Genomic DNA, 16,552 nt, shown 5'->3' with positions numbered 1-16,552 from the left:
AGTTGCAAGGTCACAGCACTTAACGTAAACACCAGAGGAAAGTTACTGCACCTGCAGAAGGGAAATTTATTGGCAGTGTGATTTCATTATTGCACTAACAAATTATGCTGTAGTTCAGTGTTTATAGATATTCATACCTTCATTGCTAGGACTGTTCTGGGTGGTTTTTGGTGCTAATGTACCCACATTATATAAACCTATTAAGAGATATTTTTGAAATTAGAATTCTCTTAAATATATATTCAACCTGACTACATTTTGTTTTTATTCTTAGCAAACCTTGTAAGTGTTCTATTGCTGTCTTTTTTTCTGCTGAGTTCTGTTTTTTTCTGGAAATTAGTTGCTATGTGTACTGCTCAGATCTTTAGAATCTGATGTTAAATTATTTTAGTTCTGCTCCAGACTTCTGTGCAAAAGCTACTAGAATTGAAACTTCTTGATCTGTACATGTGTGTCATAAATATGGATTAATTACACAGTACTTACATTTTCTTAGAAGTAGTTTAATTCTTCATATGGAATGATGTTGTCATATATGAGAAAATTAGAAGAGAAGGGAGGAAATAATCTTTTGGGTCCCATGGGTCCTGTTAAGAGGGCCTGAATCCTACAACAGCAAGGCAGTCAGATAGCTTCATCACAACTCCAGGGGTCCAAATGCAGACAGTGAGCAAAGGGCAGTCAGGAGCTCTCCCTGCCAGCATGTGGATCAGTTCAGACTGTGGGCTCTGACCTTTGCAGGGTGACACTTGTCTGTAGCACACTCCTGCTTTGTCTTCCAAGGGTTCCACTGGTGTGGAAAATGTCCCAGCTAAAACACAAGATTAATCTTCAGCTAAATACCACAGTCATTAGAGCTTCACATTTCCACACCATGCACTGGGTATTTTCACAGGATTCCTCAGAGCCTACAAATGCTGATTTGTTGAGAGTCCCATCTTGCCACTTTCCCTTAACAGCTGCAGTGATAAAGACACAGGAGCCTTGACAAGAATGCAGATGTGTAATTTGCTGGGTTATATTTATAGCTTCAAATGCCCCTGCTTCTGTAAACATTATTTCTTAATGTTTAAACATACAGCTCTTTTCATATTTGCTAGGATATTTCATCCTACATCAGAGGTGCCGAGTGTCCCTTAACTTTCCTTATACTGTGTGGAAACCAACCACAAAATTGTCCTAGAAGGGGTGGATTTCCCCTGAGTTATATAAAAGAAACATCTACAGATGACTGGAGATGAACACTGTCAGGATCAGAGGAACATCCTGTCCTGCTGCACCTTGAGGGTTGTTTCATGGGGTTTTTAATGATATGGCCCACTGAAGCATAAGACTCTAAGGAATAACTCCAGGAATGGCAAAGGAGGGGAAAGCAAGGAGCCTTACGCTGTTGTAATGACACATCTTTTTTTTTCCCTTTGTTTCATTTGCAGAAATGTGATACCTCAAAACACAAAGTGTTGGCAGTGTCTCTATGCCCTCAGTCATTGCCTTATTTTGCTGCTAAATTCAATCTCTCTGTGAATGAAGCAGCCAAGAGACTCTGTGGGTTCCTCAAAAGTCTTGGTAAGTTTGTGTTTTTTATGGTGGTGAAGCAGAAAGGGAAGGAACGCTTTGGTTGGTTTTGCTTTCTCAGCAGCCTTCCAGTACCTGAAGGAGCTGTAGGAGAGCTGGAGAGAGCTTTTGACAAGGGCACAGAGTGAAACAGGGCAAGGTTAGATTAGATAATAGGAAGAAATGAGGCTGGTGAGGCCCTGGCACAGGTTCCCAGAGAAGCCGAGGCTGTCTCATCCCTGGAACTGTCCAAGGCCAGGCTGGACAGGGCTTGGAGCAACCTGGGATAGTGGAAGGTGTCCCTGCCCATGGCAGGGGGTGGAACTGGATGAACTTTAAGGTTCCTCCCAAAAAAAGCAGTGGTGGGATTCCATTCCATGATATTTTGTTATGCAGTCCTATCCTGTTGCCATTGCACAACCATGTTGAGAGTTTGAACTGCTCACTCTGTGAAGTTACAGCCAGGCACCAGTGCCACACACCCCAGTGTGACAAACAGACTGGAGACATTCCCTGCTCACAGTGAAGGTCACAGAACAGAAGGACGTTGTAGAGCTGGCACCAAAACTTGTGCTACCAAGAAATCAGGGAGGGCTTAGTCACAAGTTTCCCATTATTTTATAACTTGAGGGAGAAGGTAATTCTTATTCTAAGTTCCTTTCTGTCCTTTTGACACATTGTTTCTCTAGAAAACGCTCAGTGTTCTGCTTTTTTTTTCCTGTAATTTGAAATTACAAGAGCTGTTGTATCTGCCTGTTTCATGTTAAAGCTATATTTCCTATGGTCGTTATATACATAGTTTTAAATAAAAAGCAAAAGCCACTTTCCTTGTAAATTTGGGATTTTTAAATACCTACTCGAAGGAAGAAGAAGGACAGTAATAAACCTATAAACTGTTTCCTCCCATCTCTATCTCTATATTAATTTTTCATGCTTTTTTTGATGCATCTCTGTATATTCTTCATCTCAAAGCATTCCTAAGTTCTGGTGGGCCCCAGTTTTCCTGGAATGCATTCATTATCTACACTCACTTCTGTGGGGATGTGCTCAGTGTTACGTAGGCTTATAGGGAGTGTGTTGCTAAATGAGCAGCCAGAAGGTCTCTGCTGTGTTGGTGATATGCTCCTGTACCTCTGCAAACAACTTGACCAATGGTAGATATGGCTCTTGGCTGGATATCATTTTTTGTGACTTCAGTATGTGCTTAAAAGAACATTGCTTTGCAAGAGTCACTGCATGTCACCCAGGAGTTGTGACATCCTGTTCAATTGAACTAAAAGTGATGCATGGCAAGTGCTCAGAAGGAAGCAGAGAATGTTTGCAGTGCTGCTTGCAGCAGTAGCCACTTGGTGGTCCTTTTAAACTCAGTATGTCGAAGATGTTTTTCCAGTGTATGGCTTTTATTTATGACTCTGCTGTTTGTGAAAATTCGCAGAGGGGAAGGAATATACCTGTTGATCCTTCAAGATTTTTCATAGGCCTGGAACTTTGAAAGGGGTTTGTGAGGTGGAAAACATTGTAGTGATTCCCTGTTCCTTTCTGCTTGCTTCCCTAGGGGTGCATTATGTATTTGACACCACTATAGCTGCAGATTTCAGTATCCTGGAGAGCCAGAGGGAATTTGTGCAGCGGTACCAACGGAGGAACCAGGAGGAACATGCCTTACCAATGTTTGCCTCTGCTTGCCCTGGTGAGAGCTGATTTATCCATCCTACTGCCCTTCAAACTGGTCTCACTGGAACCACCAAGGAGCAGAGGAGAGGGTGGCTTCCTTTGGGAGCCTTACATAACTTTGAGCATTTTTGATTTGCTTTTGAGGGACACCAAGCACGCAGTATTTGTTCCCAGTATCACTGGTCATCCTCAGTGCATTTCATTGCTTGGAACTGAAAGTCAGAACTGGATTGGAGGAGTTTAGTGGGTGCTGCTTGTGTGTTCAGACCACAAAGTGTCACGGGGTGTTTCCTCATTGAAAACAATCTTAAAGGAACTTTGATATAATGAAACCACAACCTCCTTTACCTTAAGCAAAGTTTAGAACTTGCCACTTAAGCTTAGGGGAAAGTAGCAAGTGACATTGCTTGTGATGGGTAGGTCTGGAGAATAATTACTGGAGAAATTACTTGGAGAGTAATTCTCACATGAAATGTCACAGATCTGACTCGCTAAACGTCTCACTTCTGAGAACCTTGCACCTGAGAACGTGTTCTATTATGAGCCTGCACTGTAACAGCTGAAAAGATGCAAGACATGCAGTCACTGCTTACTTTTTCCATTGCTAGCACAGCACCATTTCAATTAGAGTAAAAAGTCACATTCCTAAAAAAGGAGCATCAAAAAAGAGGTAAAAGTAACTCCTTTGCGGAGCACCCTCCTCAGCTCCACCTTAAAGTTCATAGTGTTGCTTTTCAAAAGACTGATAAAAATACCAAAATATTTCTTGCTAGCTCTGAAGTAACTCAAGTGCATTGCATTCATGAAAGAAACATTGGAGTGATGATGAGATGCAGTTGGTGATCCCCAGAATCTGCTGTTGTCATTGATTTGAAGTTTAAATACTGCTGTTTGAATTATACTTGTATTTTTGCTCGTCCTGTGTATTTTGTAGTGGAAGTATCTGGGTTATGCTTTAAGTACTACATATATGTATTAAAAACATGTTTTTTTCTGTTTCCGTTATCTTAGTGTAACCTCTTATCTTCAGGAGCAGACATATCATATAGTGCTCTTTTTCATGTAAAAACTGTGTAGTTCAAACACCCTGTAATTTAGTTTTGTTGTCTTATATGTGCTTTAGGTAAAATTCAAAACCTGAGGACTTCTTCTAGAAATTCTGAGATAATTTTAATTTTCTTCATCTGGAAACAGAGCTGAGATTATCTGCTACTCTCAGTGGAAATACTTTAAAATAGTTATTGGAGGCCTTTTCTTGTCCTTGTGTAGTCTGTAAAAGGTAGTTTCTGGTGTCAGTGCTGGTTTTGGTGTCAGCTCTCTATTGTGATAAAGGTGGTAACAGAAGCATGGGTCTTTCCATTTCTGGGAAGCTAACCCAGAGTATCACTGTAAATCCATTTTGAAAACATGGTTTGTTTCTTTGTCAGCAATTAGAGAAAGCAGAAATCCTGATTAATCATCTTTAAAGTGAGATTGTGCACTGTGTTTCCTGATCTTATTTGTCAGAGTGCATTTTCTGTTCCTTTTTGTCCTTCTTCTTTCTACCCCCAGATTACATAAATTTGTCCCAGAGATGTTATTTACTGGGTGTATTTAGCACAAAATGGTTTTAATATAGATCTGTAGATGCAAGGTCAATGTGAACTCAAGTATAAATGCTTTACTTTTTTATCGTGGTGTGTGACTGCACAGATCTATCACCCTCTGCAGCAGTCTGGGCTGTAACATCTACCATGAGCAAAGAGCAGAGCCTGGACAGTCCAGAACCTGAGAAAAGCTATTCTCTTGCCTTGTCCCTGTCTTAATTGTTCACCTCTTGCTGCTCTCTGGGGGAAAGTGAGCTCATTTTTGGTTTGTTTGTGTTGCAAGAACAATAGTTACTACTGATAGTACATGTAATATCTCCAAAGAGTCAGTTCCCTTCCTTAATACCAAGCTGGTGAGCAGCATTGAAGCACTTGCTTTGGAAAATCCAGTGTTTTTAAACCTGCTCAACCTCTGTGTGCTCCCAAAAAAGCCAGTGGGGCAGACTTCAGCAGCAGTAGGAAGATCTTAAGTATTCAGGATTCTAATGCTTTTGTCCCAGTCAATCAATTTTCTTTTCCAGGAATGGGGTTTTACAGTAGCAAAAGTTTGCTTAGCTTTTTTGCACTTCCTACAGACACATACATGGATCTTCATGATCTCACAATAAACCAACCAAAACCAACATGTTCTGAGCTACATCTCAAGAGTTTATATGGTGACTTGTAGTGCCTTCTGCTCTTTGATGCCATCACAAGCCAGCAAATGGCCAGGAATCCAAATGAATTTATGAAGGGTGTAGGTCTGGATGAATGCAGGTGTACCCTGATATAAGAATGGGGTATCTGAGGTTTTCTCTAACTGTGGCTCTGCAGTTCAGCCCTGTGATGTGTGGGCAGAAGCAGCAGTGTGTGTGGAGTGCAGATAAATGCTCACTCACCCAAGCTGCCTGTACAATTAACCACTGACTAATGAGACTAATGATCTTGGGGAGCTGCTGCTATGAGACACTTGTTCCATCCACTACAAGGACAGAAAAAATTTAAGGAATTGCTTCAGACAATGCATCTCAGAAATCTCTTGGGTTTTAGTGAAATTTCCTTGTAGGTCATGACTACAATATCAAAAACGTTCCAATTATAAGAACCAGCCTCATAGCAGGAGTGCTGGGGTGATTAATGGTGAGTACAAGTGTTTTTAAAAACTGTCCTTGTTTTGTTTGAAGCAGTTTTTGTTCTCTTTGGACAGCACTTGAGACTAAAGCCATTTAAGCAATAGGATGTACCTATCGTGCAGAATATGCTAATACAGCTTTTTACCAGCACCAGTAAATTCACTGCTTTGTTGGAGGTAATGTCTTGGACTTAAAGTCCCAGTTGAAGGTGGACATTAGGCTAATTTCTAATTCAGAGTCTCAAAATTCAATACAGTCCTGATGGGTAAATCCATGGTCTTCAGTTTTTCTTATGGCAGAAGTGAATGCTTGTTGAAGGTGATGTGTGCCTTCAAGGTTTTTTATGGAAACCAGCTTGAAGTCTGTACATTAGCAAGATTTGGGAATATTTAAACAGCTGGAGGATCCTGGGGTTTTCCTAATACTTAGCACCTTCTCATTTTCTTCAGTAAAATTTTATTACACTGGGAAAATGACTTCTCTGCTACAGAGAGACATTGTCTGAACACTGCTTTGCATCCCAGTTTTGTGCTGCTGTTGGCATTTGTGCTATTGTTCTGACTTCAACAGTACCAGGTGGTTTTACATAATTTCAAGCTTAAAAATTAACTTCCATGTTTTCCCCTTCCTGGGAAGCATGCACTGCACAACAGTTTCTCTCTTTTATGTAATCACTAATGTGCTTGAAGACAAAGTATGATTTTTTTTTTCACCATTTCTTAGCACAAGAAGCAACACACCTGCCTTGAAGGCTGGGCCTAACTCTCCTGTACAGTGTAGGCGTTATGTAGATGAAAAAAGCTCCAAAGCCTTGCTGTGAAAGATTCTGGGCTTTTCAGTAAGAGCTACAGAGCCCAAGAAAGAATTGCACACCTTAAACACCTTGATTTGTTCGTTTACTGGGGGAATAATACAACAGCTCTGGATGTTGAGGTGCTGTGGGTATCCACAGCTTGGCCCAGCTGGAATACAGAAGGGATCTGGTGAAAGAGAGGGGGATTCCTGAGAAACTAAGTGTTGCATACGGGAGATTTCAGGTGGTTTCTGTGAGTGTGGGGGGTGATTCTGAAGGTGTGGCTACTCTAACAATAGTAAAATAAGCCATTTTTTCCTAGGCTTAATCCATGTGCACCTTGTAGTAATGCTTTCATGTGACTCTTCTGTTCCAGGGGAGGCAGGCTGGGTGCAGGGATATTAAATCTCAGGAAACACCAGGTTACACTTAAGCAGCCAAACAGCATTTGCTGTAGTATGTGGTGATCTAAGGGCTGAAGTCTAGAAGGTCAAATTCTGTTAGCTGGGGTCTTGTTCTTTCTGCTTTGTTAAATCTGTGCATGAGGAAGGAGTAACAAGTTCACAGTGGACCTTGGTCTAGAATTAATGACACAGTGAATTATTGATTAAAGCATTATTAACAGAACCTTGAGGTTTCCTACGGTTCCCAAGGGCTTCCAGCCTGCACAGAAATGTCCTACCTGTTGTGAAGGTGTCATCATTTTCAAGATCTGTTGTGTGACTGTTGCCACTTGCTGTGTTTATGGGTCACTTCCCTGTACCTGTATTTTTTTGTGGTTCCAGGTTGGATCCGATATGCTGAAAGGGTCCTCACCAACTTGGTCACCTCTCACATTTGCACTGCCAAGTCTCCACAGCAGATCATGGGCTCCCTAGTGAAGGGCTACTTTGCCAGGCAGCAGGTAAGTAATTCTGATTAATTTTTACCATTATATTCTTCTAAACAGAGAAGATGGGCTTTATTACTGAGCTACAGATCTTAGTGTATTTTATTTGTCCTTTACTTGAAGAAGAAATGGTGCTCCGCTGCTGTACAAGTGGCCAAGATGAGAAGAATGTACAAAGAACTTAATTTCATAGTGCAGTGTGAGCTGGCAGCAATCCTTGCACCCCCAGTGCAACATGGATTTAGATATTTATGGGTAAAGTTAAATCCATAGCAATTAAAGGGTTTTTTTGTGAAATAATGCCTGTGTAGTTCTACAGCACAGCCAAAACAGGAGTGGAGGAGAATAATGTGGAAATTGCCCTGTTATCTGAGATCAATAAAAACATTGTATCCTAGGAACTAACCTTTTTATCTCCTCAATTTTGTATGTTGAAAAAATTGCTGTTCTTTATATATCATACCTAAATGGAACTACAGGCACATTCTGTAGGGAAGAGCTGTTGTCTGCACATGGATAGACAAATCCTGAAGGGCTCGCTGTGGGTGAAAGCAAGTAACAGCCAGAAACCAGAACTCTGAACTCCTGACTTGTATTCACTTTCCAAGGCAATCAAAAAGCTGCAGAAAGTGTGGTCTGAGGGAATATGGTCCAACCAGGAGACTGACTTTGGAAGTTTGTTGCTGATGCTTTGTGATTTCTGGCAAATCATTATCTGTGTGCAACATTTCATAACTTTAATGGGTAGGGACTTATTCCTGTTATTGTCTGCATGGGGTTTATGTCACTACTTTTGTCCCTGTCATCCTTCAAGCTGTCTTTTGCTCTTCATGGAGTTCACATGTGCTCCCTTCTGTGTTCCACAGAACTTGTCTCCTGATAAAATCTTCCATATAGTCGTGGCACCTTGCTATGACAAAAAGCTGGAAGCCTTGAGGGAAGATTTCTACACTGCCTTGTATAATTCACCAGAAGTTGATTGTGTCCTGACATCAGGTTAATTTTTTTAAACTTATCATCTATATATATATATGTGAATCACCATTTTTAGAATAGCCTTTATGCCAGAGTTTGCTTTTTTCAAATCTGCTTTAGTCATAAGGTTGTTTTTTTTCTGCTTTAAAGATTAGTACATATTTTTGTGCTCCTGGTAGTACAGGTACTGCACAGGGTAGGCAGTGACACATCCTTTCCTTTTGCAAGTCCTCTAAAAACTCAGCTATTTTGTCAGCTTTTAAAGCCAGTAAAAGTTATGCAAATCCATATTTAAAATGATTGTCTGGCTTGTCTGTGGTCAATATTTTTTTAGAAATTATTCCTAATTCATGGCACCATTTGCCTTTTGGTGAGGATATTGTCTTTAGCCTTAGTGTCCAAACATCCTGCAGTGTAGTTTGGATATTTCCAAACTTGGCCTAACAGAAAGGCTGAGGATTTAAGCAGAGTTTAAAAGGGGCAAGCTAAAGGCCCCTTTTCTTTGGGGATGGAAGTGTCAGGCTTCTCAGTCAGTGGAGGGAAGTGACTGTAGGAAGAGCTGGAGAACGTGACATAAAGCACATGCAGGTGTTGGGATGTTGATATCTGAAACAGAGGCACAGTGTGTGATGTGCTTCATGTTGAAAGTAAAATGTCATGTGTTTTCCCACAGGTGAAATTGTCCAAATAATGGAACAGAAAAATGTGTCTATGAAAGATGTGACTGAAGTAGCTGTAGATAGTTTGTAAGTAGTTTTGTTGTGGATTGCCTCCTTACTTTGTTGACAAATGACATGTTGGAACACATTCAACATAAATGTAAAACTGCTTAGAAGAATGTTTTTTTTCTTTTTAGAGAAAAAAAACATGCATCAAAGCCTGAGTACTAAAGTATTCAGCTTCACTCTTAATATAGTGGAAAATATTGTCTTATATGTTCATAGCTATATATAAAAGTAATATGAAACAGATACTATAAACCTGCATGTACTGTCTAAATACAAATCAGATAATTTGAGGTAATGACCCTTATACAGTAACTCATATAAAATTTATGACTAGAAGATTTGTGTTGCTCCTGATTTATATTTTAATGCAGTCATAATAGATTTGACTGTATGAAGGTCAAGTCTTGCTAGTAAGTGTGGCTGGCTGGGGGTGCTGACCCTGTTCAGAGCTCTGGTGTGCTCCTTGTCTAGAGCCCAGCAGTCTGATCTGCCTCCCAGAAAGCTGCAGGGACACAGTCCTGGGGCTCACCATCTGCTCTGGGCTCCCCTCTCTCACAGCAGCATCCTGACAGTAAATTTCCACTTCCCCAATCTGTTCATGTGGATTGCTAGAAGCAGCACCCTTTCAGGAAATGGTAATTAATTGGTTTTTATACTGAGGACAGCAGTCAGTTTTTCAAGACTAAATCAAACTGAACTGTGCTTTAGATAAGAAGCACACAAAGCATTGGAGAGGTTTTGTTTCCATCCCTTTTGCTTGGCTCAGGGAGCAGCATGTGTGGTGTTTAATTCTCAGACTTGGTTACAGAGGCTGCTCTCCCTGATCTTTGTTCAGCTGTGACAGATGTTCCTTGGTATCTTTCCAAAGGATTGCTAGTGGAGCAATAAATGTGCTGGTCTTGCACAAAACAGAAAGCTCTGGAAGTTTTGAAAAATCCTTTTCAGTTCCAGCTAGTATCATGCTTGGATTTCTCCCTAGAGGGGAGAAATTTGAGTGGGTCCATGGGAACATGTTCAGAGCTCCTGTGATTGCTTCTACCTGAGATTGTCACACAGAATGAATAAAGTCCTAGCAGGAATAATCACAGAGACAGTCATGTAATTCTGTATCAGAATCCCATAGAGAGTCTTTTAATTCTGTATCAGCCTGTCAAGTGAAAGGACAAGCTGGTACTCAGAATGTGCCTTGTTCATTAGCTCAGTTTATAGAATCATAGCATATCCTGAGCTGGAAGGGACCCACAAGTATCATCCAACCCAGTCCCTGCCCAGACCCCCAACAGTCCCACCCTGACATTCCCTGGGGAGCCTGGGCAGTGCCAGCACCCTCTGAAGATGAACCTTTCCTGACACCCAACCCAAACCTCCCCTGGCACAGCTGCATCCCTCCCATGGGTTCTGTCACAGAGCAGAGATCAGAGCTGTCCCTCAGGAGGAGCTGCAGAACCTGGTAATGTCTGACCTTGGTCTCCTCCAGGCTGAACAAGCCAGGTGCCCTCAATATATGTTGGAAAGTAATGTTAATTTTTAAAAGGACTAATCTGATAATACTGTGAGACCTAATGACATAAATTTTTGCTCTTCTGGGATCTTTAAAGTAGATCTTCCAGAGAAATTTAAACAACTTGAAATCATCCTCTAAAAACAAGTCCCAGCACAGCAGTAATTTGTGATAAAGTGCTAGGCATTAAAACAGTTGTATGAATGTGGGCTCTTCAGAGCTGCATTTAACTGGGAGAGGGGTGAACCTCCAGGATATGCCCTTGGGATATGATCTCCCATTTTCTCTCCTGAACCATAGTGGAGCACTTATTTTCAGTGTACACCATTCTGCCCTGGTTGCAGCTGTACTGATTTGTTGTGGTTTTAATGGCACTGTGTTACTGTCTGTGACAGACAGTTCCTAAAGCAGGGGAATGGTCAGCAAAGACTTGCAATTTCTGAAGTAATTTTGTATTCTCACAGGCAAAACAACGATCTTTTATTTAAATAATTTTATTTAAATAATTTTTCCCTAAATTGGCTCTTGAGCAGCAAATGGCTGTTAAAAAAATCTTCAGGTTGTGATGAAGATGCATTCTTATCAATTACTGTTGCTTGACATTTCTCAACATGGAAAGCCCTGCATCTTTTTTATTAACTAATTTTTTTCATCATCTCACTGCTGTCCTGAATAATTTACATTTTTAAAGCAGTAATAAATAAGAATGTAATGTGCTTTCATTGCTACAAAACACTTTTTGGTGGGGGAGACATAGAAGGGAGAAACACTATTGAATTGAAAGAATATTTTTGGAGTTGATCTTCCATTTTGTTGTTTCCTAAGGTTTGATGACCTAAAGGAGGGAGATGTAGTACGGCATGATGGGAAGAGATCTGATGGTTACCTGGAGCACATTTTTAAACATGCTGCAAAGGAGCTTTTTGGCATGGATGTCAAGGAGATAACCTACAAAGCATTAAAGTAAGTTAGAGTTTTGTATCCTTGTTATGTACAATGGGTGAGCTAGAAGAGAAAAGGGTGTTCTCAGCTGGAAGGACCCACAGCAGTCACTTAGTCCATCTGCCTGAGCACTTCGGGCTGACCAAAAGTTAAAGTATGTTATTGAGGGCTTTGTCCAAACACACCTGAGACACTGAGAACCTTGGGGCATTGGCCACCTCCCTGGGGGAGGCCTGTGCTAGGGCTTGGCCACCCTCTTGCAAGGAACTGGTTCCTGAAGCCCAGAACTTCCCCTGCTTTGGTTGGTGCTGCACTGAAAGCAGTTACTGGCTATAAAACTGCTCTAAACCTGGAAGTCTCTCTGTGTAAAGCAGCTCCTGCTGGTACTCATTTTATTAAAATCTTACCTGCACTTAAAAATTAAGTAGAATTCTATTATGAAGATTCCACCCTAACTTGTCCTTAACTCAGTTTAGAAAGTGGAAGAGTTCACCTTGGTCTCACTGTTACACTTGTTCTGTTCCTTTTGGAGCATCTGAATACAAACTGGCATGTTGGATTGTTCCTCTGGGAATGCAGGGGGTTAAAATGTTCTCTCTGTGTCTTGACAGGAACAAGGACTTTCAAGAAGTTACCCTTGAAAAGGATGGGGAGACAGTGCTGCGTTTTGCAGCAGCTTATGGCTTTCGAAATATCCAAAACATGGTCCTGAAGTTGAAAAAAGGAAAGTTTTTATACCATTTTGTAGAAGTCCTTGCCTGCCCAGGAGGTAAGAAAAATTGTGGATCTGCAGTTGTTCTGCACATATATCTTGAATCTCAGAGGAAAACTGCCTTACAGGCAGGCACTTCATTTCCTCTTAATTCTCTTCTTAATAATCTAAAATCTCACTATTTCTTGAAGGGTCCAAAACACCAATTGCAGTTGCAGTGTTGGCTCAAAAAAAATGAGTTTTCTAAAATAAGTCACAATGTTATTTGTTCTCTTCTGACCTATAAATAAGTGCCAAACCTCAGAGGATACTCTGAAATGGTGGTTGTCAAGGGCAAGAAAAGACAAGGAACATAATTAGGATCATAAACCCATGGAGAATGCAGGGGAAGATTTGTGATATGGAAACCTCATTTCCATTAAGATGAAGTTGATACCGGAGTCACTTTAGGTAAATAAAAATTGTATCGGTGTGGGGGGAAGTTTAAAAGAAAACTTCCTTTAGAGAAGTGTGAAAAACGAATTCTGAGTTAACAGAAACTTTCTTTTCATATCAAATCTCCATTGCCTTCCATCTTTTTAATTGATTTTTTTCCTAAGGGTGCCTCAATGGAAAGGGCCAGGCCCAGACTGAGGATGGCAAACCAGACAGAGCCCTGCTTGCCCAGATGGAAGAGGTGTATGCCACGATTCCCGTCAGGCTGCCAGAAACCAACCTGCACGTCCAGAGGATGTACCAGGACTGGCTGGAGGGCATGGACTCCAAGAAGGTCCAGGACACTTTGCACACCACGTACAGTGCAGCAAATCAAAGCACGAGCAGTTTGGATATCAAGTGGTAAAGGCTGCAGGTGCTGAGGCTGCAGGGCAGCACTGCAGCCCTCCATGCAGCCCTCCATGCACTGCCAGGGTGAGAGTGAGGCTCTGCCCAGCTCGGGATTGTTCTTGGGAAGAACCTTTGCTTGGCAAAACCAGAGAAGTCTCCAAAAGCCCTGGTTCCTGCCACTGTCATTTAACTTCTACTTAACTTTTACATTTCCTGCATTTCCATACAATGGATTTCTTCATTCTAAAGCCTGATCTTGCAAGGTACATAAGACCTTTCTGCCAGGGACAGGGAGTGTAATTCCTGATCCAGTTACTCCCTGGAGTGAAGGGTTCACTGCACAAAATGGGCTCCTCCAAGAGGGTGAGATTGATTTTACTTCTAGGTCTGCAGTCCCTGTCATCACAGGAGAACAGTCAACAGGAATTTCAGTATTGATACAGTTGGTGTAAAGTAACTTGGGCTTTACTTACCTTGTTAAGGAAAAGGCCCTTTTAAAGGACAAGTGAGTATATGGAGAGATGTAATGAATTTCTATAATCTTTGTATCCATAAAACAGTAAAAAAAATACTCAGTTCCAAACTAGCCACCATTTCTTACTGATGGTAGTGTCACAGAAACTGAATCTGGGAAGTCGGTGCTAAGTGGTTCATTTAAAATAGTTCCAAATAGGTTGGTTGGTACAAAAAGAGAACTTTCTTTCCATGTAAGTTCTCTGCCAGGAGGAGTGGGGCTCCTTGCTTTGGTTTCTCTCTGAGAATGGAACATGCCCAAATTGTTCTTTCATTTGTCTCCATGTTGAAAGACTTCTGCAAAAAATAACTTCCTGGGGTGCCTCTGAGAAAAAATACTGAGCAATGCTTGTGAGCTCATCAGAGTTAAAATACATTGGCATTGTGAATTTTGATGCACTTATTTTTATAAATATGCTCTAGAGGTTCATTTCACAGACATTGTGAAGTGGTACTGCCATGCAGCTTGTCTGCAACTTCCCAGTTGTCAGAGTTCTTCAAGAATGTGATGGACAAAAGAAATTAAGATTCCTGCCAGATTTCTTCAGATTTTCCTGGTAGCATCAGATCTGTTTAAGATTAATGGCTGTTTGAAGCTAGCAAAGCTCTAGTTTTCCTTAAGCAGCCTGAAAGTGTGGATGGGCTTTTTTAACCATTTCATGCAGTTTGAATGAATCTTCTTGCAAATTTCTTCAATATTACAGCTGCTTGTGTGAGTAAGAAATCCTGCAAAAACCTGTGAGTGTTTAAAATGCACATTTAAGCTGGACACAGTGGAATGGGGTGGAGCATCAGGGAAGGCAGGGCAAGACCTGGCATTGGCTAGACCAGGGAGGCTGAAAAGGAGAGAGACAGTGAAGCATCACCTGCTGACAAGAAATAGCTCTCTTAATGTGAAGTTGTTAAAAATTGCAGCTTTCCATTGGACCTCCACCTAAATAACAAACCATTGCACTTGGAGGGAGGTTTTCTTTGAAGTGCAAACAAATTTGATTTACTGCACTACCTGAATGCCCACAGTGAGATTATGCCCATGAATTATATAAATTAGCCTTTGCAAGTTGTTCCTTGTGATAAGAACAATACTTAATGTGGTGCAATATTAGAACATGGACAGAAATCTACCTCTATACAGGAAGGGAGTCCAGGAGTCGTGGGAAGAGCTGTGTGTAGCTGAACTCTAATAGATGTCTGCTAAAGAAAGGTGGGGGTGCTGTGTGACATTTCAGAACAGATTACTTTCAGAAGCAACATGCACCTCCTTGGGTCTGATTATCTGCCATAATTTCCTCCAAAAACTCCACCAGAGTTCTGATGTAATGAAGTGGTCCTGTTCTGTTTGTATAGGTCTGTTTCTCTGTATATATGGTTTGTAGCTGGATGCATGTTTAAATTATATCACTGCTGCTCTTTGTACAGTGTGCTTATGTTTTTTTTTTATGTGTGTATACTGGGTGAAATGGTACAAAACCAGTTTGCTTTTCTGAGGAAATCTTCAGTAAACTTACACAAGAGCTGCCTTGCTGCTCTGAAAGCAGAGCTCTGAACAGCTTGTACAGTGTGCTGGATCCTCCCCAGGGCTGGGTGGCACTTTGGCCAGTGCTTGCCTGCTGCACTGAGGGGTCTCACTCCCTGTGCTGCTGGGGGAGCCCAGGAATGGGCTGGGCAGTGGGGCAAGCCAATCTGCTCTGCTCCCACTGCAAGGGAAATTGGAGGCTCAGTGTCTAAAATAACCTCTTTCAGCTGGATCCACCATTTCTTCCATTTGCTCAAGGGTTTTAACCTATTGAGGCAGTCACAGTGCAGAGCTGTTGATGATTTGTCTGCTGCAGAATTTTTTCAAAGACAAGGAAGGCAGCTAACTGAGCCTGTAGTGGCTATACTACAGAATGTATTATCATTAGTGACCTAAGTAACTGAGGGTTGTCTTTTTTTTTTTTTGTCAGCTTTTGTTTTCAAAGACTTTTTGGAATAAAATGTTTTCATTTTTTAAAGGCCTTTTCATTAAAGTGCCAGTTTAAAAGGAAAGAAAAGTTCTATCCTGTAAATCTTTCCCCCTTCACCTGCTTTCATTGAAATTTCAACATATATCAGAAAATCTTGTTCATATATAGTGAAATACTTGCCTAAGGTTTCATTCTGGCTTTTAAATCTGCAGTTGGAAAGCCTATTAATGTTGACAATACATGTTTATAGTCACACTTCTGAAATTACAGCACTATTTAATTCTTTGACTGGATTCCCTGATTCCCTAATAGATTTTACTGTTACTGCCTTTTCAGCAGCAGGGAAAGCTCCTGACAGGGCCACAGCCATAGTGCTTTACCTCTCCTTTGAATGTTGTGCTGAGACAAGGGGATTTTTAGAAAATTACAAATTGGAGGGATTGTGGGAAAGGAATTGGACATAGTAAGTGAATTAATAAAATTGTATTGGGATAGTTCTTGACTTGAGCATGTCAGGTGCTGGATACTTGGGGTTATGGTACTTTGCTCTGAGACTGCTCCAGCATGTTGTGAAGTCCCTTTGCCTGGTGCAGGAGGTTTCCCTCAGCCACAGCACTGTGTGTGTCCCCTGTGGCCAAGGACCTGGCAGCCCTGGGCTGTGCTGTCCCCCAGAGCAATGCAGATATCCAAATGCAGCAGTCTCAGCTGGATTATACCTGGATGATGTTCAGTTACCCAAATTTTGGTGCTTTGTTTTCAATTGCAGCATGACCATGAGTTGTGAATAAATCTCAGTACTCAA

At 41.2% G+C, this 16,552-nt stretch overlaps 1 protein-coding gene across 3 annotated transcripts in view; it reads left to right on the top strand.

Annotated features, from left to right (window-relative positions):
• NARF (nuclear prelamin A recognition factor) overlaps nucleotides 1-16,552 on the top strand; it is a 24,187-nt gene extending 7,635 nt beyond the window's left edge. Inside the window, exons 4-12 of one of the 3 annotated variants that reach the window (XR_009933857.1) lie at nucleotides 1,434-1,566; nucleotides 3,110-3,244; nucleotides 7,505-7,623; nucleotides 8,475-8,604; nucleotides 9,257-9,329; nucleotides 11,638-11,775; nucleotides 12,366-12,523; nucleotides 12,758-12,916; nucleotides 13,066-13,202. Coding sequence is in view for 2 of the 3 variants with exons in the window: in XM_062506499.1 (XP_062362483.1) it covers nucleotides 1,434-1,566; nucleotides 3,110-3,244; nucleotides 7,505-7,623; nucleotides 8,475-8,604; nucleotides 9,257-9,329; nucleotides 11,638-11,775; nucleotides 12,366-12,523; nucleotides 13,066-13,307 (1,128 nt within the window). In the remaining variant the exon portion in view is untranslated. Of the gene's footprint in view, nucleotides 1-1,433; nucleotides 1,567-3,109; nucleotides 3,245-7,504; nucleotides 7,624-8,474; nucleotides 8,605-9,256; nucleotides 9,330-11,637; nucleotides 11,776-12,365; nucleotides 12,524-12,757 lie in introns of all 3 variants that reach the window. The other 2 variants (XM_062506499.1, XM_062506498.1) reach the window with 2 other exon arrangements.

Source organism: Cinclus cinclus, chromosome 20, assembly GCF_963662255.1.
Source record: "Cinclus cinclus chromosome 20, bCinCin1.1, whole genome shotgun sequence".
In the NCBI taxonomy this organism is placed as follows: Eukaryota; Metazoa; Chordata; class Aves; order Passeriformes; family Cinclidae; genus Cinclus; species Cinclus cinclus.
Note: the sequence above shows the minus strand (reverse complement) of the source record. Positions and strands in the feature narration are given on the sequence as shown.